Source organism: Paramisgurnus dabryanus, chromosome 22 (genome assembly GCF_030506205.2).
Source record: "Paramisgurnus dabryanus chromosome 22, PD_genome_1.1, whole genome shotgun sequence".
NCBI classification, from domain to species: Eukaryota; Metazoa; Chordata; class Actinopteri; order Cypriniformes; family Cobitidae; genus Paramisgurnus; species Paramisgurnus dabryanus.
Genome location: NC_133358.1, coordinates 6,904,935 through 6,930,725, shown reverse-complemented (window position 1 = coordinate 6,930,725; position 25,791 = coordinate 6,904,935). Strand labels below are relative to the sequence as shown.

The 25,791-nt window shown below is 42.1% G+C and overlaps 1 protein-coding gene across 1 annotated transcript in view; it reads right to left on the bottom strand.

Annotated features, from left to right (window-relative positions):
- Positions 1 to 25,546, bottom strand: part of LOC135785259 (NXPE family member 3-like) — a 55,907-nt gene extending 30,361 nt beyond the window's left edge. Inside the window, exons 1-6 of the mRNA XM_065294595.2 lie at positions 24,896 to 25,546; positions 24,399 to 24,584; positions 1,671 to 1,991; positions 843 to 1,258; positions 669 to 739; positions 364 to 567 (exon numbers count right to left, since the gene is read on the bottom strand). Coding sequence (XP_065150667.2) covers positions 364 to 567; positions 669 to 739; positions 843 to 1,258; positions 1,671 to 1,991; positions 24,399 to 24,584; positions 24,896 to 25,546 — 1,849 coding nt within the window. The remainder of the gene's footprint in view (positions 1 to 363; positions 568 to 668; positions 740 to 842; positions 1,259 to 1,670; positions 1,992 to 24,398; positions 24,585 to 24,895) is intronic.
- Positions 25,547 to 25,791: the final 245 nt, after the last annotated feature.

Sequence of the window (25,791 nt, the reverse complement as noted above, 5' to 3'; positions counted from 1 at the left end):
CTCATGCTATCATGTATTTTGTTGTGCTATCTGTCGTTTTTCTGTGTTTTTCACTGCTTCTATTTATGTAAAGCTGCTTTGAAACAATTGACTTTTGTGAAAAGCGCTATATAAATAAAATTGAATTGAATTGAAAAATAGAATTTAAATTACTGATAGGCTTAATGTAATGTTAATGTTGGGCCAGTGACTTTAGTGAGTTTTCACAGGCTTAAATGATTCAACTTCATATCAAGCAGCTTTTAGCAGTGCTGTCTCACACTCATACTTTATATCTTTAAATGCCACTGTATTCATTAATTCAGCTATATAATTTATTCATTATATCAATTGTGGTAATTAATTTTTATAAAAATGACTTGCCTGGCACATTTCTTTCTAAATACTCAAACCACTGCCTTGTGGTAGAGTCTCCAAACAGGTAAACAATCTTGTTTTTAAGACAATTTCCCATTTCTGAGGGACTGAATTCCTGAGTGTTACATAAAAAAGACTCCCAGACATCTTTAAAATAAAACCCTGCAGGTACTGGTGTAGTCAAACCAGATCTGCATTTTACTCTTGTGCCTAAGAAGAGAAACAGCATATTTAATTTAAGGTGTATCGCAATTATGAAAATGATTTACTATAATATAACTGTACTTTATAACTGTATAACTGTACTGTACCATTGCTTGTATTGTTCTGAACAACATTTATGGCTTGTTTGTCTCCAGGAATACCAACATTTGTTAATTTTCTGTAGATGGTGAATGAATGAATGAATGAATGAATGAATGAATGAATGAGGGAGTGAAATACGTATATATGCTTTTCTAGAATTGGGGAACTTTTCCACTTACCTTGAAAAAAGTTGTTGTTCAAATTTATTTGATGGGTCTTTCAAAGCCCCTCTTTCATGATGCACCCATTTGTCACAGGAAAGTTTTTTTGGTCTCTCACACTGCCACACCGTTCCTGTTCTTACATCCTTATACACACAGCAGCAGCTGCGTTTAATCCAACTTCCATCTGAGCCCCATTTCAGACTACATTCTACTTTTTCTTTAATCCTGATTCCTTTTGGTCCTGACCCTTCAAAGTAACCATAATAAAGGCTACGTGGGATTGAGGAGTCCCTGTATTTTTTAAGAATATGCACAACTTCACTGGAGTGGACCAGTCGCACAGACACTTGTGCCTGACCTTCCCAGGGTAGCAGAAGATCAACAGTGTACGTCCCATTGCGGTGATCATCAACTTTCCCATAAACACTTGCCTTTAAGAAAAATGGAATAGATGTAATGTGGTCAACTAATATGGGCAAATCTATCATAATAACCCCAAATGTCATTATGAACCTTAACTGTCAACCAAGCACAAACATTCAAGAATTCAAGATTTTCCCTTTGCCTTATGCATTCTTCCCAGATAGCAACAGACTCCAGGCGTATTCCCTCCGAAGTTGGCAGCTCAGCTGGGTTTTAAGTATACCTTCAACAATGTGCTCAAAAACATATCTTCGAATTAAAGTTTGAATTAAAAAGTTTTGCTTGAAAAGAATCACCTACATATTTCTAGTTCTTGTTGTTATAATAACAGCAGGGATTCCCCCAGGGGGAAGGCTTAGAGAAGTTTGCGAGTGGATGTCTTTAAGTGGACTTAAACGTAGCCCAGATATTTAAACATACCTTTAATTTTGTGTTGAAAAGCTTTGCTTGAAAAAAATCGCCTCCATATGATTTCAAGTTCTTGTTGTGATCTCTCGCTGTAATAATAACATGGATCTTTTCTCCAACTCTGTACGTTTTTTTGAGCCCCACAATAGAGAATGTTGTGTGAAATGGACTTGTGCTCAGCTTCAGCTCAGTAATTTCTTGACGAGGACTCGGCCAATCAAGAGCCTTCTGAAGTCTATTCCACTCTTCCTCACTGATTCCCATTATGCGTTTCATATGTGCATGAGGTCTGAACTGTTGCATCTGACCATCATCCAGAAATATCCATATAATCTGAAAGAAAACCAAAATACCAGTCAAACCAAATTTCAATTCCAATGCTTAAATAATAACACGGGAGCCAGCCCATGACATAGTTGGAAGAGACAAATGCAAAGACCCAATTTTTCATGAGCTGAACTCAAAGATCTAAGAGTTTTTCTATGTACACAAAAGGCCTGTTTCTCTCAAATATTGTTCACAAATCTGTATAAATCTTTGGTTAGTGAGCACTTCTCCTTTGCTGAGATAATCCATTCACCTCACATGTTTTGCATATCAAGATGCTGATTAGATTATTGCAGTGGTTCTCAAACTTTTTTAGCGTATGGCCCCCCTTGTGAACAGTGCATTCCTTCGCGCCCCCCCAAAGAAATTTTATGACAAATTTGTTCTAAAACGTAACATTTTAATTAAGCAAAACATATTAACTTATAAAAAGTAGTGCTGTTGGTTAGTAGCCATATTTTTAGCCCCCATGAGAACCACTGGATTATTGCATAGGTGCCTTAGGCTGGCCACAATAAAATGCCACTCAGGACTGGGAGTGGGGATCCGGGGGTCGTAAAACCAATCAGGAATATTGATTCACCATTTTTTTTTTTAAAAAAAGCCTTCAAAACAACAAAAAATTATTTGTTGCCTGAAGCCAACATAGAAATTCTCCACAAGTGGTGCAGTTTTGTTTTAGCACCCATATTAATAGATGACATTGTTTATATTGCACACATCTCAGACATGATAAAATTACCCCACCCAGTGGTGCTTATAGAGATTGAAATGATTGTCTAGAATAAACACACACACAATTCTTGTTGTGATAATACCCATTTTTGTGATGTTTGGTTTTTGACAAGCTTTTTAATTGTTCGTACGCTGTAAAAAAAATCTTTGCTGCCTTAATTTTTTTTGTTGAATCAACTCAGATTTAAAAGTCATGTCAACTTACTATTATTTATATGAGTTGAGATGAGTTGCTACAACTTATAAAATGAAATGCACTTTATTCAACTATATTTTAAAAGTAATAACAACTCATCTGTAGTTATAACAACTCATCTATAGTCAAGATAAATAATAGTAAGTTAAAATGACTCCTGAAATCTGAGTTGATCAACAAAAAATTAAGGCAGCAAAGAATTTTTTTACAACGTACAAACAATTAAAAAGCTTATCATGAACCAAACATCACAAAAATGGGTGTAATCACAACAAGAATTGTATGTGTGTGTGTGTGTATGGGGGGGGGGGGGCTGGGGGGGTTGGTCTATGTGGTTTACGAGGACATGAATAGTGTATAATGACATGTTTATTATGCTATAAAGGTGGTTTACGGGGACACAGACAGTGTCCCCATCAGGCACGTGCAGAGGGGGGGGGGCGGCGGGTGCCCAAGCACCTGCCCCTTTACCCCTGGATGCCCAAAGTGCCCTTTTTGTCAAGGCATTTTTTTGTAATTAAATGCCCTTTTGTGAAGGCCTGCCCAATCTAACTATTAGTAAAATTAATAAAAAATAATTTAGCCGCAAATAAAATTAGTCACATGATGACGTATTGACCTTTTATTGGACAATCTCTTTAGGGAAAGCTCACAGCGCTAGCAGCGCCCACACGTGCACGACACGGTGCGCAGTACAGGGAGGATCCCCCTCGAGCCGGCATTGAACCGAAGCGGTATGCTTGTTATATTATTATTATTTTACAAGAACAACGTGAGGAGAGCATGCACAGCTTTTGTTTATTGCTGTCTGTGTGTATTAACATCTCTAGAACGTTAGATGCAAACAGGGCTCTCAAGTCTCACGCATTTCAGCCTTCACACGCCACACCTTGTATTTCTCATGCTGAAAATAAAACATTCTTCCCATATAAAAACAATGGATGAGGCAAAGGCAGGGACGTTCTCTGCCGGAAGTTCATACAGGTAGCTGTCTCGAGTTTTTAGGTGTGCTCAACTTCACGCAGCAATGCAAGAACCGAAACGCACATGACATCAAAGTACCGCGAGAAATATTCGGGAAATCATACGGAGGAGTTTGATTTCAAATCGCTCTCGCGCTGTTCTAATGTCATCCACTTGTCACGCGGAGTTTGTTGGAAGAGCAAGATCCGATGAATACGGTAAAAAAAACTCTTAATTTTTGTATCACATTGAATTTACGATTCCTGGACTCGCCTTTGATAAAAGACAATGTCGGCTGATGTTGGGTAATATAGCCATACTCGTGCTAAATTATTAACTCAGTCAAAAACTCTCCAGCTTTGCAACCAGTTTTAGTTTACCTGAAAATAAAGAAAGTACTAGAGGCTTCATGAAATGAATAAAAGGAGAGATGAATGTCATTATTTTATTGCCCTGTCATCAAGGCATCAAAGTGTGCAAAAACACAACACAAACACGATTCAAAACTAAAATATGTAGGCTACTCTCTTTGTATACAAATTTCGAACAGGATTAGAATAGAATATAATTATATTTTAAATATGACAACAAAAACACAAGCCTGTAAACGTAATAATATCTTAATGTCACAATGCAATATATTATATCATATAATTTCAAAACTGCATATACTGTGTTGACACACACAAACACTAAATGAAATGCACTGTAAGTCGTTTTGGATAAAAGCTGCTGCCAAATGCATAAATATATAGATATAAAACTCAGTCTATATAGATTTTTCTGTCTCACTCTATTTGCAAGGAAAATAAAGAAAAACGTTAGACTTATCATCTTTCTATTCTGTATTACTTTATTATTTGTTTCAGTTGTGTGCTTGCGTGTCGGCAAGCAAAGTGCCCTTTTTATTCTTTGAGCACCTGCCCCTCCAATGGTTTCTGCACGGCCCTGGTCCCCATAAACAGAAAAGCTAAAAAACATACTAAATGATAGTTTTTCATAGATTAAAGACTGGCAACAGGTTTTTGTGACATTGGGGTTAGGGACTGGGGTAGAGGGGCGCAATGAACAGTTTCAAGGGGGTATGCAAGACAGAAATTTGGGCCCCTTTCTTTAGATGATTTTCATACCATTATGTGTAGCTATATAAAATTACTCAGTTGAGTGCGTTTATTTAATTTTACAGGTCGCATTTGCAACTAAAAATAAATGCATGAGGAAAAAAAACTGATTTATTCGAAAAACGAATAGACTATCATTTTAATCTGGAAAGGCAGAAAACATTCACGTGATTTTAAATAGATCACTAAAAGAAGAATAATGCATGAAGATGCATTTGTGAAACTATGGAAATCTTTGGAAGGAGCTTTGAAAGGCAAAATTAAAATTAATATTAGGTTGATCTTTAAGAGTGTGCGCTTCGCCCGCGCCGGGTAGGCCAGTGACACTGAAATTGCAAAAAGCACAATCGGCTAAAGTTTTAAATATGACGTTGATTTTTAAAAGTCAAAAGCATGCCGCAATCAAATGTGCTGATGATGGGCATGCAAATTTAATTTCTGTGCACTGAAGGCTGTTTTTTGAAAAGCGATTAAAGTGATATACTCCATAATATGATTTTGCACATCCAACAACAACTATATCATTACAAAGATAATACTGCATGTTTTGGCATTTGGTAGTATATTGCAGTAGTTTATATTTGTTACGTAATGAGATGCACGGTGTTCTTTTTAATGTTCTTTTTCTTTAATATTCACAACACTTATCAACAAAACATTGATTAAAACTAAGATACAAAGTATATTAAACGAAATTCATTTGAAGCAAACAAAACTTAATTTAAACTCGAAAATTATGTCACTCCATTTGTACCGTCATATTAGCCTTCAATGCATTACAACAACCAATATATGGCGTTTAAAATTAGAGTCTTAATAATCGGATTAAATTAAAACAAAACATTAACAACATTACAACAATATTTAAACACAACAATACTCAAACATAAATATAAAATAGACATTCTCTATTTGGATATGTTAAAAACAATCTAATATAGCGTTTATAATAGCTGCATTAAGTTTACTATTTTGGCAAAACCTCCATTGCAAACCTGAATAAAAATGAATCACTTTCACTTTGAAAATGATCCGCTGTCACATTAAAACCAGCTCTTAGTCATTTAAAATTTAACTCAATTATGGCTTATACAATTCTCCTATTTCATGTTTATTTAGAAAATAATATTTTTAACTACGCCTATGAAGTTATTGTCCGTCTTAGAAATGCAATAGTTGTCAGCAGTCGCTAATATTTCCCTAAATAAAGCTCTTGCTGTCCTTTTGTATTAACACAAATATTTTTTTATTTTTCATGAAACATACAGTTTACGGATCAGCATGAACGCTTTTTAGTGGCATGTGAGATCTTACCTTGAAATGCCAATATAGGGCTGTCGACTATTTGTCGTAACTTAGCAAACCCACCAAACTGATCCCAAACCAAAATGTTGCCTACCCACCCATATCCATACCCGCACAATCAAATTAAAAACCACCAGAACCGCCAAATATGTAATTACATCTACTAGGTCATGCTTGCACGCTGTTTTTTAAAAGTGTCTCAATTTTACTTAACACAAAGTCATTCACCGTAGTTTTATATTAATTTACTTTACATTTTACTACAGTGTAAATAATTAAACGTATACAATAAAAAAATAAAAAGGAAAAAGTGATGAGGGTGGGGCCCCCTAGCGTACTCATGGGCCCATATGCCCAGCAAACACAGAACGTTCCCCCTAACGTTAGTTTTTGGTTATATTTTGGTTATTTTTTTGGGAACCAAAAAATAAAGTTCTGGGAACGTTATTTTAGGTTTTATTTTTTTGAAACCATAAAATAACGTTCCCATAACGGTGTAGGGTGGTTCTTTTTAAATAACCTAAAAATAACTTATACAGAACGTTATTTTTTTGGTTATTTTTTGGTTATTTTTTTGGAACCATAAAATAACGTTCCCATAATGTTGCAGGGTGGTTATTTTTAAAATAACCTAAAAATAACTTATACAGAACGTTATTTTTTGGTTATTTTTTGGTTATTTTTTTGGAACCATAAAATAACGTTCTCGTAACGTTGCAGGGTGGTTATTTTTAAATAACCTAAAAATAACTTATACAGAACGTTATTTTTTGGTTATTTTCTGGAACCATAAAATAACCTAAAAATAACTTATACATAACGTTCTCTAATGGTTATTTTTTGGTTATGTTTTTTTTTTAGGAAATGAAGTGAATGCATAATTAAACCCGTTATTCCTTTAGTGTGCACGTCTAATATGCGCATGCTTGTCTGCAGGAGCTTACCGCCTTCTTCACAAGTACCCGCTTTATCTTGTGCTCAGGAAAAGTCGTTAATTTAAAAAATAACGGTCCTTTCGTTTTTACCTCAGAGACTAACATTATTTTAGCGGTTCTTTTGTCTCTTTCTTGATTTAGTAACTTAAATATGTGAGAAGAAATATATATATACGAGTGATTTCCAATCGATTTGAGGAGAATTTGAGGAGAATATAATGTTAGAAACTTTTTATTGTTGTAAAAACGGATAGCCGACTACTGTGGTAAGATCTTTTAACCTAAAGTGACTGATTTATTTGTCATTGCGTTTTAACTTCAGAGTATAACATTCTAGCGATTTCTTTTTTGTTTCTTCATTAGTAGCTTAAATATGTGAAAACGAAAATATATTTTAATTATTTCCATGAAGAGAATATGAAGTTAGAAGCTTTTGATTATTGTAAAAATGAGATGGCTGCTGTAAGGTCTGTTAAACTAAAGTGAATTAAATGTTTATATATTTTCAATAAATATCTGTGTTAAGTCTTCTTTATTGTGTTGAAGTCACTGGTTATTTATATATTTGATAAAATAGAATGTTATCTAAATACATAAAATGTGATGTGGTATTTTTATTTAAATAACCTGTGTTATATTATGGTATAATATTTTAATAGACATTTTTTCCAGTAATAGCATAATTTAATTATTATAGATTTTGTATTAAATAAATTATTTTATTTTAATTTCCTTATATGGAAATGTGTTTTACTTATTTTAGATAGATATGATAGATAAAAACACAGCATGGGATGTACTAATAGACATGCCGTACTTTTGTAAGCCTTCACTTCTTCACTGAGGCTGGAGTCTTGAGCTCTGCGCGCTCTGTCAGTGCGTGCACGGAGGCGAGGCAACGCGCCCTGGTGAGATCATTTTTCACTCCATGTCAACTGTGCATTTTCCAAGGTTTGTTTTTGGTAAGCCAGGAAAGTTTTCTTTACAGAAATAGAACGTTATTTTTAGGTTATTTAAACGTTTTCCTAACGTTATTGTAACGTTTTCCTAACGTTATTCTAACGTTGGAAAATAACGTTATGGGAACCAAAAACTAACGTTAGGGGAACATTTTGAGAACCAAAAACTAACGTTAGGGGAACGTTTTGGGAACCAAAAATTGTTAGCTGGGTGCCTGGCATACTCTGAATCCCTCTACGGCGCCCCTGATGTAAGGGGAATAGAACTTATAGAATATAAGTTTTTACAGTATAAAATGCATTGTGTCTATGGAGATCCCCGTAAACCACATACACCAACATGTGTGTGTGCGTGTGCGTGTGCGTGTGCGTGTGTGTGTATGTGTGTGTGTGCGCGCGCGAGCGTCCGTGCGTGCCTGTGTGTGTTTTACATGCTCCACAAACTTAATAAAGGCTATGTTTCGCAGGTAAGCAATAGCATGCAGGTTTAAATGGGTTTATGTAAATATTTGATTACAGAATTGTGTTCTAGCCATAAAAAGGGTGAATGAGGTGTTTAGATTCAGACTACACGGTTATTTAAGCCTATTTGGTAAACTTTACTTGATGTATTCAAGAATTATCCATGTACCCATGAGCTCAGAAATTATTTTAGGATTGGCGTTTAACATAAATGTCATCCAGTAAAAATGTAGCTTTTTTTGCGGCATGCTTTTTGTTAACTCGTACTGCCGCAGGGCCGTGCAGAGACCTTTAGAGGGGCAGGTGCTCAAAGTAAAAAGGGGCACATTCCTCGCTGACACGCACGCACACAATTGAAACAAATAATAAAGCAAAATAGAATATAGACAATTTTCGATCTAACATTTTTCTTTATTTTCCTTGCAAAAAGAGTGAGACAGAAAATTCTATATAGAGATAGTTGTATATCTATATATTTATGCATTTGGCAGACGTTTTTATCCATAGCGACTTACAGTGCATTACAAAATATATATTTTTTTGTGTGTTTGTGTGTCATCAGTAAGTTGTTTTGATATTATAATATGATGACTTGTGCTATAGGCCAAATGTGAATGTGTCGTCATATATTTGCAGAGCAGACGGAAAGCGTTTTACATCTTTAAAGTTGGAATAGCATAACTTTTACAACATGCAAATAATTAAATGCGTCTTTTTTGATAAATACGTCAAACAACAGAAAGCAGTCAAATTTACCATGCAAGACGACCAAATTATGCTAGTAGCTTCTACCTTACGTGTTAAAACCAAATGAAACAATTTGGCATCTGCATGTGTTGACATATCAATGAATACTTGCAAAGAATTTTGGAAAAATCATTAACAGCATATATCTAACATAAAATAATACATATTTAATAGTTTAACTTACCACACAGGAGAATGTCAAAATAAATAACAGCACTAGAAAACTGCGGTGATGTCGGAACCTGTGAACTGATAATAGACCGTATTAAGTAAAAAACGCGTATGTGAGCTTAAGAATCTGTTAGGCTACCTGTCTGACCTGATTGCGTATAAATAGCACGCTTTTTGAAAAGTTGTGCAATACATATGCCAATAAAGTCCAATTTTCCGTTTATATGATACGCCAGTCTTTCCCATTTACTTAATACCACGCATCTTTTCGTATAATTTTGATGTATGTTTAATGTATTGTTTTTTTCTATTTTACCATTGTCTCTTGGGATTGGGGTTAGAACAACTTTCTGTTACATACTGTAAAATGACATCCTAACCCAAATCTAACCCCAAATCCAAACGGGTTTAAAAATTGACATAAAAAGGAGAAACATATAAATCAAAGACATCATAACACAAACCTAACCCCAACTTCAAGCGGGTTTAAAAATTGACAAAAAAAAGGGATAAACCTATACATTAAATGACATCATAACACAAATCTCACCACAACACCCAAGCAACAATAGTAAAAAAATAAAAATAAAAAACGAGAAATCAATACATAAAATGGCATGAAACGATGCGTGGTATTAAGTGAACGGAAAGGACAGACGTATACGCAAAATTGGACTGTGACAAATGTATGCATTTTCGAAATGCGTGCTATTTATTCGCAATTCCAAAAATGGAAGTAAGTTTCCCATAAAATATTTACCTGAAGAAGTAGTTGTAGGTGAAAAGCACATGGTTAACTGCGGTTCCTTCCTGTTCTGTTCTGCTGCATCATAGCTAACCTGGCCATAGAGTCTGTAATCGAATGCAGATGGGTGGACTGGTTATGCGCCTGTTCTGTAAAAAAGCGCCTTTCCTCTGCACAATGGAGTCTTGTGTTAGATTTGGGGCTAATTTTTATGAGACCCTTTAAGTGCATTGCAGCATGAAAGTGTAGTAGCCCATTTTACCATAAATGCACTACTAATTTTAAAGGACACTTTATTAGAATAGATAAGATTACTCTAAAAAGATTACAATAAAGTTGACTCTATAGAGTCAACTTTATTGTAAACACACAAGTACAAGGCAACAAAATGCAGTTAAGGTCGTGTTAGTGTGGTAGCCATGAAAACCATGAAATCACATTGTTTGTAATGTAGCACTAAACGAAATGGTGTTATTTGCATAAAGTCAATGCAAATAGCCTCAAGCACAAGTCATTGAGTTTGACCTTAACTTTTGCAAATGAAGTGAAGAGGTGTATGTGCAATTTCTAGCCATTTTGACGCCCAATGGGAAACCCCTATCGGAACACCAAAGGACCAGAATCAATTATTCCTATACGTAAAAATAGGCACCTTAAAAGTAGGCACTAGGGGTTTTCAAACTTTTGTGTGTGGACCACTATTTGTAATCAAGAATTTTCGCGGACCACCTCATAATTCTCAAAATAAAATGCCTACACAAAGTCCTGAATTTATCTGCACTTCTAAAAAAGGCTTACTAGCAAGGGCGTGTCTAGAGGGGGGGCATGGGGTGGCACCGGCCCCCCTGGAATATGATTGGCCCCCCTGGTGCCCCCCCCTCCAATCTCATTGGGCCAGCTAGATTTACTGTCAACCTGAAAATGCCAACTGGACCAGAGAGCTGTCAATCACTTTTTGATTTGAGACTCCCGCAAACGCGAAGACGAAGCAAGCACAGTAGTTGCGCGTTTTTAAAACAGGAGGAAAGAGACACCGAGACACCCACCGCACCTTTGGACCAGTTGTCAATCACTGTTTGATTTGAGACTCGTGCGAACGCGAAGAAGGAGCGGGCGCCCCGCCACAGACTCAACACAGGCACAAATCAACACAAATCAAATTTATTTTTCATGATTACCATTTACATTTTATTTTACTAATTAAAACGGCTTCGTTCGCTTTTGCAAGCGCTCAGCAGCGCCTCTCTCTCTCTCTCGCATGCACGCTTTCTCACTGCTGCGTGCGGAACCTCGACAGTGCCTCTCTTACATGAAGGAGTTAAAAGTTGGCGGTGTTTTCCACCTGGGTTCCTCCGTGTACTTGTCTTTTCACGTAAAAGTTAACAGTCAACAGATGTTACTGACAGAGAAGACTGTTGATCGAGTATCATTACTTAAGGTTGGTTGTGTTTTCCCACACAGACACACACCAGTTCCCTTTCAGTCGGTCACTACGACGTCACGTCGTGACCGACGAATTGGGAACTCGCTTAGAGAGACCAATCTGCTTCGAATACTACTAAAACGCCAATGAACTTGGCATTGAGATATTTGCATAATGCTGGCGCCGCCCCGCCAGGTGCGTATATAAGCAGCAGGTGCAAATAGGGAAATTAGCTTTTTATCGCTTCGAAAGCCGGCAGTATCTGCTACTGAGAAGCTACTTTACTCTGTTGGGATTTGATTGCTGAAGTTGGTTGGACTAGCAGTACCACAGCGGACGCTTCGCTTAATTCCACGGCTCTACACCTGTTTATTGTTTTGAGTTTAGTGTGTGCGTTGCCTTCCTGTGCGCTCATCAACTAAGCATCTGAGTGAATTTCCCTAAAAGAGTGATACGAGAGAGCTTTGTGCCTTGTTAAAGGCAGCCACTCTCTCGTATATCCGGACATCAGCGTCCTTTTCAGGATGGCTTTTCGTCCGTGCGATCTTGGGTGCGGCAAGTACATGCGTCCGAAGGACGGTCACGAGCGTTGTCTTTCGTGCTTGGGCATCGAGCACGCAGAGGCAGCGTTCGCTGGGGGTAAGTGTTCTCACTGCGAGAACATGTCCCTTGTGGATTTGCGGAGACGGTTGTCTTTCCTCCGGGAAAAGCGCAACCCTCGTCATGTGAGTGCTGAACGCCGCCACGGTGCGGCCGTGAAGCTCTCTAAAGACGACCTCCGCATCACTGTGCTGAGCCGGTCGGGGGATTCGTCCTCCAGCTCTCAGCCTCCTCATCCACAGCCGGTTGATGTGCCGATGGAGACTTCAGCGTCGTGTTCTACGATGACTCTAGAATCCATCGTGCCTCCCTCCGGGTCCACCGACGCCGCAGCATCCGAGGATGGGCCTCCTCCCCCTGACGTGGACCCCGACACCCTTCCTCCCTCTGGTCGGGTTGGGACGCCGGAGTTCGATCCAGAGATGGTGGCCGTGCTCGCTCGAGCGGCAGAGACCGTAGGGTTAGAGTGGGTTCCCCCCCCTCAGCCCGAGCCGTCCCGCCTGGATGATAGGTTCTTTGGAGCTGCCCGGGTTTCACAACCCTCTCCACCGGTGCCTTTCTTCCCCGAGGTGCACGAGGAGCTGACTAGAACCTGGAAGTCGCCGTTTTCTATCAGATTACGGCCGTTTCAGCCCTCCCCCCTCACCTCCCTCACCAGCGGAGCCGCTAAGGGTTATACGGGGATCCCTCCTGTGGAGCGTGCGGTCGCGATGCAGCTGTGTCCGGCTAACGCTCCCTCTTGGAAGGACCGCCCAACCCTCCCCTCTCGTGCCTGCAGACAGTCCTCCGGTTTAACGGGCGCTGCCCACCAGGCATGTGGAGAGGCGGCTTCAGCCCTGCACGCTATGGCGTTGCTGCAGGTTCACCAAGCGAAGGCCTTGAGGGATCTGCACGAGGGAGGACACGACTCGCCTGTCCTTTCGGAGCTCCGGGCTGCCACTGATCTGGCTCTTCGCGCGACGAAGGTGACAGCGCAGGCGATTGGTCGTGCCATGTCCACGATGGTGGTCCAGGAACGCCACTTATGGCTATGTCTGGCGGACATGTCGGACGCGGAGAAGAACAAGTTCTTAGACGCTCCCGTGTCCCAGGCTGGTCCAGCAGTTCTCCGCCGCCCAGAAGCAGACGGAGGCGATCGCTCAGATCATGCCCCGGCGCAAGCGACCTGCATCTCGCCCTCCAGCGCTGGCGGGCCCGTCTGCTCCTCGCCGAGGGCGCCCTGCGGCGGCTGCCTCCACCCCCCCCCACTAGAACATCTTCCAGGCCATGGAGGGGGAACAGCCGTCGACAGCCCGCCCCACCCGCTTCCCGTGGTAAACGGAAATCGAAGCGGCCCTGAGATGGGCGACCTGGATTTGGATGGGATCACTCTACGGGAGACGGTGATGGCATCGCTCCCAGTGGCGGAGCCAGAGGGGTGTCCAGGGTGGCACTGGACACCCTTGACAGGTCACTGGCCACCCCGTGTGCCACCCCAAATTTAATGCGCTACTTTCACTTAATCGCTATGTTTATTTTCGACGTGCGGCAGCGCAGCACATTGTTAAAAACAAACATTATGAATATTAACCCTCCCTGCGGTCGCGGCGCAACCTCTTTATTTTTCAATCACTGCGCAAAGAGACTTGGATTACTCTGCTGATTTTGGACATACAGATATGATTTATACATCACTTAAAACGTTAAAGTGTCATTTTTTGTATGTCTATAAAAACTGAATGTTGCTTTTTACAAAATTAAGAAAATATACATGATGCGCGTTCTGTTATCTCTCCATCAGTGACTTCTTTTCAAAAACGCGTCAGAAAAATGACTTAACTTAACGAATACTTTTCATACCATCAGAAGATAAATGTCATGTCTACATAATGCTTGGAATCTCTTAAAATGATGTAAGTGAAGTCGTACTTGCTAATACTACATGATTTCACCGTATATGCTGGAAGTGTGGTAATTTTCTTGTGGACTGAATAAAGTCTAAGATTGCCAATTCTGTTTACAACAAAACCCAGCACCATATTTTCATTCTTGACGTGATATTTATAGGCTACTGTATGATTGTTAATTCGACTGGATTGCCACATTGAACTTGAAAGCGCGTTGCGCATATCCGATAGTGCGCGTGCACAGCAAGAGCTTAAACGCCTTCATGATCGCAACTTCGCGTCTTTTTGGTTTAAACGGACAAATGCTCATATGTCAAAATAGCTGTCTTGGTGATTTTCATACTAAACATTTGGTTACTGTACGTCTTAAACGAATAAACATTGTATTGCATTCGGTCTTAGCCTAACCTGTTGAAGTCTCTCTGTCATTAAAGTTAATTAAATATCAAAAGAAAAAAGAAAACTTTTGCATCTTCTGTATCTTCGTAAATAAACATCCTTGTGTTGAGCTCTGCTATTGAAGTAAGTTTAAGGTTTATCATGGAGTTTAGATTTCCTGATCTTTTGCTTCATTAAAGGGATAGTTCACAAAATGAAAATAATTTTTACATCCTTATGTTGTTCTAAACCTGTACGAATTTCTTTTTTCTGATTAGAGATGCGCGGATGGGCTATTATTTCATCCGCAACCGCATCACAAAACTCATCATCCGTCCGCCATCCATCCGCACCAACGTTTCTGACCAGTTTTCAAAACCGCACCCGCCCGCCATCCGCTGACTGGGCTATGTGATGACAGCCGCGAGACTAGAAAGCTCTAGAATATCAGCAGTGAACTCAGTCTCCGATCGGCGCACACGGGACAAAAATAAATAAATAAATCAGTAATGCCTAAATTAAACGCACAAATTACATAGTCTGCACTGGTGTCATCCTGATTTACCACTTTGTAAAACTTATTCCAGGCAAACCTTTTCTGCCCTTCTATTTCCTTTGTTTTTAATTCTCATTTTTTGAGGCGTTGATAAGAGCTATGTCAAAATGCGTCCTCATTTCTCTGCGCTGTTAATGATAGAACGAATGGATTCTTAACATGCCGAGGCTATCCCAAACAATTAAAACCTTTATTAAATAAAAGTGTATTAGAAAACTTTTTCTTGTCACTGTTTTAGTATTATAAGTTATGTTTTGTGTTAATATTATTCTGTTTATGTTGCGTATATTTGCAACATAAGGTTGATTATTTGATATACTGTTGAATAGTTTAATCTACATCAATGTGTCATATTTTCTAAAATAAATTAATATTTTTGATTACATATTTATTTTAATAAGTCAGAAATGTCTCCGCTGTTTTCTGCTGACAGGCGCGGTGGGGGCTACTGGGGGCGCGTGCAACAGGTGACGCAAATTATGGGTCCTCAGAAGGCTAGACCGTCTCATTTCAGTTCTCTTTGAGAACTTCTGAGGCTGCCACCCTGAAAGACAGAGTGCTCACCTTTTAAGGTTGCATGCTTAGAAGGACACAGCTAACAAGCAGTCGATCCGCCACCCGCCCGAATCTAATTAAAATATTATTTTTCGTCACGTCATCCGCCCGATCCGCGGTTTATCCGCGGAGTCCGCGGCTGTAACCGCCAACCGCGCATCTCTATTTCTGATGAACACAAAAGAAGATATTTTAATAAATGATGGTATGCACACAGCTGTAACCATTGACTTCCATAGTAGGAATAAAAACAACATGATGGAATTCAATGGATATACCATTAATTGTGTGCTTACCATCATTTATCAAAATATCTTCTTTTGTGTTTATTAAAATAAAATACAGGTTTAGAACAACATGAGGGTGAGTAAATGATGACAGAATTTTCATTTTTGGGTGAATCCCTTTAACAGACAGTAAATCAGATGTAAGAAATACAGTAGAAAGATTTAAAATTCACCCTTATTATGTTTACATCTAATGGGATCAAAAGATTAATTTATGCTTTCTTGATATATAGTTACACGTCATTTTCTTTTATGGACTATGGACCCCCTAAAGTAGCTTTGGCCACCCCCTGGCCACCCCATTAAAAAAATTCTAGTTCCGCCACTGATCGCTCCCTCCACCGGTAGAGGGCCGGGTGGAGAATCTTTGGTTTCGTTTTGTTTCTGTTCCACCGGCTTCTCAGCCGGCACACACAAAACCACAAAAAGAGTGCATTCCTATTCCTTCTCCAGGTCTCCAGAGGATCGAGAGAGATGTGAGCGGGCATTTACATGCTCTTCCTCCCTCTCCTCTATCGCCAGCGGGTGTCCTGAGGAGTTCCAGCTCTCCGCTGAGGAGACGGGACCACCAGCACCCTCCTCGGAGTCTGTGCTCTCCGCTGAGGAGACCAGACGACCGTCACCCTCAGCGGGCTCAGGTCAGTGTCACACACACACATACTGTAGATACTTATGCTGTCTCAGCAGACGTACCAGCAGTACCACCTGTCCCGCTCAGCCGCCCCACCGCGGGTACCCCGGCAGTGCCGTTAATTCCCCTCGTACGGTCCCTGGGGGCTTGGCTTCAGCTTCCCAGCCCGTCTCGTTGGGTTTTACGCACTGTCCGCCTCGGTTACGAAATTCAATTCATCCGGCACACTCCCAAATTCTCGGGCGTTCGTTTCACCACGGTGAAAGCGTCCGACGCACACGTACTGCGTGCAGAGGTCGAAGTCCTGCTGGCGAAGGACGCAATCGAGCCGGTCCCTCCAACCGAGATGAGGTCGGGTTTCTACAGCCCGTATTTTATAGTACCCAAAAAAGGCGGTGGGTTGCGACCGATCTTGGATTTGCGCGTTCTGAACAGATCTCTGCAGAGGAGGTCTTTCAGGATGATAACACCGAAGCAAATATTCAATTCAATTCGCCCCCAAGATTGGTTTGCGGCAATAGACCTGAAGGACGCGTACTCTCATGTGTCCATTCTCCCTCGTCACAGACCGTTTCTCCGGTTTGCATTCGAGGGACGGGCATACCAGTACAAAGTTTTACCGTTCGGGCTATCCCTCTCTCCCCGTGTGTTCAAGAAAGTAGTGGAGGCGGCGTTAAAACCCCTCAGAGAGAGCGGCGTTCGCATATTGGCTTACCTCGACGATTGGCTTATAATAGCGCATTCTCGACGGACGCTTTGCGAGCACAGAGATTTAACGCTTCGGCATCTCGCCCGTTTGGGTCTTCGGGTCAACTGGGAAAAGAGCAAACTCTGCCCCACGCAGAGGATCTATTTTCTCGGTATGGAACTGGACTCGATCGATTTATCGGCGCGTTTAACAGAAGAGCGCGTCCAGTCAATTCTGACTTGCCTCGGTTCATTTCGAGGGAAGAATGCGGTCCCGCTGAAACAATTTCAGAAGCTCCTGGGGCATATGGCAGCAGCAGCGGCCGTGACACCGCTCGGACTGCTCCATATGAGACCGCTTCAGCGTTGGCTTCACGATCGAGTCCCGAGGAGAGCGTGGCGCGCCGGCATCCATCGTGTAGCTATTACACCTGCGTGTCGCCTAACATTCCCCCCGTGGTCGGACCCCGCGTTTCTCAGGTCCGGTGTGTCCATGAGACAAATCGCTCAGCATGCTGTTGTACACACAGATGCGTCCGACACGGGCTGGGGTGCCACGTACGACGAGCTTACAGCTTCAGGGGTGTGGACAGCACCCCAGTTGCACTGGCACATCAATTGCCGAGAGTTGTGGGCAGTATATCTGGGACTTGTACGCTTCGCTACGGAGCTGCGAGGGAAGGATGTACTAGTACTGCGACCGTTGCGTATATCAACCGTCAAGGCGGTTTGCGCTCCCGTCACCTGTCGCATCTCCCTCGTCATCTCCTCCTTTGGAGTCAGAAGCATCTGAGGTCCCTTCGTGCCATTCACATTCCGGGCTCGCTCAATACAGCGGCGGACGCGCTTTCTCGAGCTGCGCGCCCCGGCGAATGGCGACTCCACCCCCAGACGGTCCAGCTAATTTGGAAGAAGTTCGGTCGTGCGCAGATAGACCTGTTTGCGTCGCCGGACGATACCCACTGTCGCCTATTTTATTCACTAACCGAGGGCAGCCTCGGCGTGGACGCTTTGGCGCACAGCTGGCCTCGGGGGATGCGCAAATACGCATTCCCCCCAGTGAGCTTAATCGCACAGACATTGTGCAAAGTCAGGCAGGACGAGGAGAGCCTTTTACCGATAGCCCCATATTGGACGAGCAAGAATTGGCTTCCAGAGCTAATGCTCCTCGCGACAGCCCCTCCCTGGCGGATTCCCCTGAGGAAGGACCTTCTTTCTCAAGGAGGGGGCACATTATGGCACCCGCACCCCGACCTGTGGGATCTCCATGTGTGGTCGTTGAGCGCGCGCAAGGTTTAGGTGATTTACCACAAGCGGTATCTAACACATTCGACGCGGCTCGAGCTCCGTCCACGAGACGGGCTTACGCGTTTAAATGGAACCTTTTCGTCACCTGGTGCTCTTCGCAACGCGAGGACCCCAGAGAATGCCCTATGAACATCGTGCTTTTATATCTTCAACATAGGTTAGACGGTAGGCTGTCACCCTCCACCATTAAAGTTGATATCGCTGCTATTTCTGCTCATCACTCACTTATCAACGGCAGATCAGTTGGCCAGCATGATTTGGTTATTAGATTTTTAAGAGGCGCTCGTAGGCTAAACCCCTCGCGCCCTCCTTCTATTCCTCCCTGGGACCTGTCCATGGTGCTGAAAGCCCTTCAGGCCCCCCCGTTCGAGCCTTTGCAGTCTGCGAGTCTGAAGCTTTTATCAATGAAAGCTCTGACCCTGCTAGCATTGGCCTCAGTGAAGAGAGTAGGGGATTTACATGCATTCTCTGTTGACGATTCGTGCCTTCAGTTTGGTCCTGCTGCCTCGAGTGTAACATTGAGGCCCAGACCAGGCTACGTGCCCAAAGTTCCCACCACTCCTTTCAGAGATCAAGTGGTGAGCTTGCAAGCGCTGCCCCCGGAGGACGCAGACCCAACCATGGCTTTGTTGTGCCCCGTACGCGCACTGCGACTCTACGTGGATCGCACGCAAAGCCTCAGGACCTCAGACCAGCTCTTTGTTTGTTATGGTGGCCAGCAGAAAGGGAAAGCTGTCACTAAGCAGAGGATGTCTCATCGGATAGTTGATACTATCACCCTGGCTTATAATCTTCAGGGTATTCCTTGCCACTTTAATTTGAGAGCGCACTCCACACGGAGTGTTGCCTCATCTTGGGCTTTAGCTCGTGGTTCCTCGCTAACAGACATCTGTAGAGCTGCTGGTTGGGCGACACCTAATACGTTCATTAGATTTTACAGTGTCCGTATCGAGCCTGTATCCTCTCGTGTTCTTTCCTCACCAGGGAGGGCACGGAGAGCAGACTCGCAGGTCGGCTTGCAGCCTCCAACTGATGCTTCATAACTGTGTCAGTATGGAAGGCCTTCAGAACAAAAATGCGTAATGGTTTGAATTGTTCTTCCTCCGCTGCCTTGGCAGCCTATGTTGCGGAGCATTGGCTGTCAGCCTTCACTAGCTGTATCCTCGCGGACCTACGTGTTGGCTCGTGCTCCACATTGTGTCCCACCGGGTTTCTTTGTGAGTATTTTTCCGTGGGGTTAATCCTACCAGCCCACGTTTCCCTTAGCAGAGCACTGCTTTGCTTACACAGCCACGGCTGTCTTTATTCTTATCGTCCACCATTAGCCCTTAAGAGGGGCGGTGGCTTCCGCAGCGTTCCTATCCCGCTCAGGTAGGGTGCTTCCCAGTCGCTGGCACTTCTGTGGGTTAAAGGAACATCTAGTGCCCGGCCTTTCTGCCCTATCCTATTTCTCCATTTCCCCGAGGGGATTTTGGAGGATTTTTCTGCAGACACTGGAAGAGGTCAGCCCCTAGTGGCGTTTTGGTAGGGATTCCCAATTCGTCGGTCACGACGTGACGTCGTAGTGACCGACTGAAAGGGAACGTCTCGGTTACGGATGTAACCCTCGTTCCCTGAAGGAGGGAACGGAGACGTCACGTCCCGTCGCCACAGGTGCTGCCACCTGCTGTTACGGCCGGTCACACTTTCCGGCTTTCTCAGCGAAAAAGAAGCTAATTTCCCTATTTGCACCTGCTGCTTATATACGCACCTGCCGGGGCGGCGCCAGCATTATGCAAATATCTCAATGCCAAGTTCATTGGCGTTTTAGTAGTATTCGAAGCAGATTGGTCTCTCTAAGCGAGTTCCCAATTCGTCGGTCACGACGTGACGTCTCCGTTCCCTCCTTCAGGGAACGAGGGTTACATCCGTAACCGAGACGTTCTCTGTGCACGAGCTCTCTCCCTCCCTATGGTGTGGTTTGCGCGCGCGCGCTTAACAGTATTCTCTGATATTTTGGAATTTGCGCTGAATTGTCTGCGCTATACGCAAGGCCGCCTTAATGCACGGGCTTACCTGGGCTGAAGCCCAGGGGCCTCTCAAGTTCAGGGGCCTCCCAAGTTCACGTTCATATTGTTTTGTAACTCGTCAGGTTATCTGTCAATCACTCTAACTGCACGTTACATGGGTGCTGACTAGTCCGTGGTAACTTAACGTGAAATAAAATATCAGACGTAACAGATTTTTCTATTCCGCATAATGTGCGCGTTTTCAACTTGGCATTCCTACATGTTAGACTGAGTGTGACAGAGAAACGGGAAATAATCCACCAACAAATGAAAGAGTAATTTCTGAAATTTCATAATAAGCACTGAGGTGCAGGTCTCTCTCTCTTTCGCGTGCGCGCTCGCTCTCTGTGCTCGTGCAGCTGAGTCTCTGGCATGCAGAAGTCTCTCCAACTGTGCGCAAGATACTGTGCTGCCAAATAAAGAAAAGAGTACCCGAACATATTAATGCTGTTCGTTGTTATAAAGTTTAAGTTAACTCGCTTTTATATCAGTGACGCGTGCGCAGCCGCAGCGATGTAGTTTGACGCGATGTTAGCTCACAGTACACATCTGTTGGTTTAGAAAGACGACGCAACGGTAAATGTGCAAGTCAAAGCTCGACAAGACCATCTCTAATGATCATCCCCTGATCGCACCATTCATATTTATAATGTCCTTATCTAAAGATCTTATATACATGTATGTTCCCTTCTGTTCTGTTTTGTAAATATTCATATGTGTTCGTTTTACATGCGTAGTATGCATAAATACTAAATACAATGCATACTATATTTTCAATAGCCTACACAATAAATAACTGATTAAAAAACAAGATTCTGTCTATAAGACTTATCTTTTGTTAACATTAATGCATTTTCACTTTAAAACTAACTTTAACTTCTTATATTTTTACAACTGTGCTGAGCATTTAGTTAGTGAGTGGCAATTTTCTGCAAATTTGTATATTCCAAAAACTATATAGATATAAAGCTTATAAACATATATACTCTCACACATTTTGGTTTTATTTTCACCACAAGTTGCTGTGTGTGGTTGTTAAATAAACTGTCTTGTGTTTATGCTCAAGTGGGCTCAGTGATATTTTAATAATGATATTATGGTGTTTTCAGGGTCAAAGAGGGAAAACTCACTGTTGGATGTATTGAAAGAAACTAATGCATTTTGTGATGTAGATTACCTAGATATTACACTTTTTTTTAACCTCTTACACTCTGAGGCTATTTTGGGGATTTCCGCCTGGATTTGGCCTACCCAATTTCAAAAGCTTATCATACCCACAAGCAGAGGTGCACATACAAAAGTTTGGTATCATTTTACAGGAAACCCTTTGAAGTTACATAAAAAGCTGCTGTTTGTGACAAATATTGTTATTTATGTTGTTTTTCATATGATAAAACACCAAATTTTCTTTTTATGTTGTAAATACTGTCTTTGATAGTGTATAACTCTGGTTCTGTGTGCTCTAGCAGACTGCAGACAGTTCTGGTTGTTACCAGCAGCAGACAGTAAACACCCAAAAAAAGAATGAACTCTTTAGCATGTCGCATTCAAAAGATATTCTTATTTTACTGAAGGGTGCGAAAATACATTTTTCATATAAATATTATTTTTTTGTTTTGCACATATAATAAATAGCAAGGGATTATATATGCACACAACCAAAGAAAATGCTGTGAATGGACTCATTGTTTAGAGTAGGACCTAAGATAAAAGATGGTGTATCATTTGTGGCTATATGTGCTATCTGAGGCAGTTCACACTCAAGTTTCACATATGTTTATAAAACACAATTTTTAACCTTATTATTCATTCGAGGATTGTTGGATATGTGTTAATAATAGAGCAAAAATAACGATGTAGCCTTATTCCTGAGAATGAGAGCTTCCATTTGATATAAGACTTGCCCATGTTTGTCATACTTGAAAAATATGAAATATGTGAATATTAATAAGACTATAAATTGAGGGTATGGGGGGCCTCCAAAACCTCTCAGCCCCAGGGCCTCACATTAGGTTAAGGCGGCCCTGGCTATACGCGATCTACAATTAAACTAAAAAGCAATTTTAATTTAAAATTAAAAGCGCTCATAAACACAATCAGATGAGAAGAGCAACCCTGCATGAGACGCACAGGTAATCCGAAATCACCTCGTATCAGCTCTTCAATGTAAATTGTATCAGACAATGTCGCATTTAAATCAGGATTTTAGCAGTATAAAGTAACAGCTGGTTGGATATTGGGTCGTGTTTAGTCACTATTTTAAACTCTTTCTTTATGTCTGACAACAGAACAGATAATATGTAAAAAAGCATTCAGTTGTGTCAAAATACAATATAATAAACAGTGAAAGTCAGATCAGACAGAGATAAAAAACCCGTTTTTTAAGTAGGGCTAATATTTTCCCAAAATCCTGATATGTCAGAACGTTAACTAATACCAGCTACACGCAACTCTGTGTAATTTAGATAGCCCACTTAAAGGAATACTTCACTTAATTTAAATGGTCATATACATAAACTTGTTTCAAACCTGTACGAGTTTCTTTCTTCTGCTGAACACAAAAAAGAATAGAGTTAAGAATGTTGGTAACCAAAATCAGTTAATGGATCCCATTGACTTCATATGTAGGAACAAAATAACATGGGAGTCAAAGGGGTTCATCAACTTTCTGGCTACTAAGATTCTTCTAAATATTTTATTTTGTGTTCAGCAGAAGAAAAACTCATACATGTTTGAAATAACTTTAGGATAAGTAAACACTAGTGGTCTGCGACCACAGTTTGGGAATGGCCGCACTAGAGCGATGTTTGTGGTAATCGTGGTATAAGAGGAATAATTGACCACGGATGTTGAAATATTAGAAAATAATGCACACCTTCAAGTTCAATACCTTACATAAGTTTTAATAACTTATCTCCGGTCAAGATAAATAATAGTAAGTTGAAATGACTTGAATGAGTCGATTCAACAAAAAAGTAAGGCACCAAAGATTTTTTACAGCGTACAAACAATTAAAAAGCTTGTCAAGGACCAAACATCACAAAAATGGGTATAAGGTAAACAAAATTAAGTAAATAAATAATTTAATTAAATAGAACACACATCATAAAGTGTTTTGAACATCTAACACAACAAGAATTGTGTGTGTTTCACAAACTTAATAAAGGCTATGTATCGCAAGCGATTGTCACGACTCGCTCACACAAAAAGTAAGATCCAAAAGCAGTTTAATAGGGGTGATCCAAAATCATAATCCGTACAAGCAAAAGGTCAAAATCCATAGAAGCAATCCAGAACATAAACACAGACACAGACACAGACACAGACACAGACACAGACACAGACACAGACACAGACACAGACACAGACACAGACACAGACACAGACACAGACAGCGATGTAACTACAACAAGGAATCCACAACAAAGACTGAACAGACAGGGCTTAAATACACAACACTAACAAGGTGAGTGGGAACAGCTGAAAACAATGATCAATGATGACAGACAGGATTATGGGATATGCAGTTCATGGCACATGTGACAGTGAAGACAAGAGACATCTGGTGGCTAACTCGGGGAACAACACTAATACATATTACCAACACAGAACACAGTTTGACACTGTGACAGTACCCCCCTCTAAAGGAGTGGCTCCCAGACACTCCAAACGACAAAACACAAAAGTTCAGGTGGGTGGAGGAACGGAGGTGGACCTGGGGGAGGGATGGAGGATCTAGAACCCAGGGCGGGGCCGGCAGAGCAGGAGGCCAGGGCGGGGCCGCGGGCGGAGGCTGGAGCCAGGCGGGGCCGTGGGCGGAGGCTGGGACCACAGCAAGGCAGGAAGCCAGGGCGGAACTGGCTGTACAGGAACCCAGGGTGGTGCTGGTGGTGTCAGGAACCTGGGTAGAGGGAGACAATAGAAAGAGGCCCTCTGGACCAGGTTAGATAGGAACGAGAGTTCAACCCTGGCCTTCTTGGACCAGGCAGTGAGGGCAGGGAGCTTGGGAACCGCCATCTTGAAACAGGCCGAGAGTTCAGCACTCGGCTCAGATGACTCACTCGGCTCAGATGACTCACTCGGCTCAGATGACTCACTCGGCTCAGATGACTCACTCGGCCTCACGTCGTGCTGAACAACAAAACAGAAGACAGACCACCCGCACCACAGAGCCATGGCAAACACGGAAAGCACTGAGTCTAAAGAACATACCTCAGGTGCCTCTCTGAGCACAGGTGCGGGTGTGAGGATGGCTCTCCTGAGAGCAGGTGACTGTGAGACCGTGGCCATCTGGAACGTAAAGGCCGGTATAACCGTGGCGGTCTCAAACGTAGGTGTAGCCATCTTGGGAACAGCGGCTGGCTTAGTGGCGGCCATTTTGAGAACGGGTGCCGGCATGGACACAGCTCTGTCGAAAACAGTCCCCTCTACCACCGTGACCCTCTGATGAACAGGTGGGGGTATAGTAGTGGCCGTCTCGAAAATAGGTGCAGTCTTGTAGACAGCCACCTTAGGAACCGCTGCTGGCTTGGTGGCGGCCATCTTGTCCAGCATCGCAGGTGTGGCGGTGTTATCCCACTGGCTACGATGCTCTAAGTAACGGGTGAACCCCCAGAAATCCAAAATCTCCAGTCCGTTTATCTCCCACCTAGGTAAAGGGTCATCCAGGCAGGTATTAAACAGGTCCTTCAGTGCTGCATCATTATAATTCAGGCCCCGAGACAAGGTCCAAAACATTTGGGCCAGACAACCCACCGGTTGACCCTGCTGGCATAGGGCCTTTATGTTGGCTATCCGCTCTCCTCTCTCCCTAGCAGTAGCGGGCGGACAGATCCGGATCCCCAATCCGCTGGATTTTTTCATGGTGGATTCCTTCTGTCACGACTCGCTCACACAAAAAGTAAGATCCAAAAGCAGTTTAATAGGGGTGATCCAAAATCATAATCCGTACAAGCAAAAGGTCAAAATCCATAGAAGCAATCCAGAACACAGACACAGACACAGACACAGACACAGACACAGACACAGACACAGACACAGACACAGACACAGACACAGACACAGACACAGACACAGACACAGACACAGACACAGACACAGACACAGAC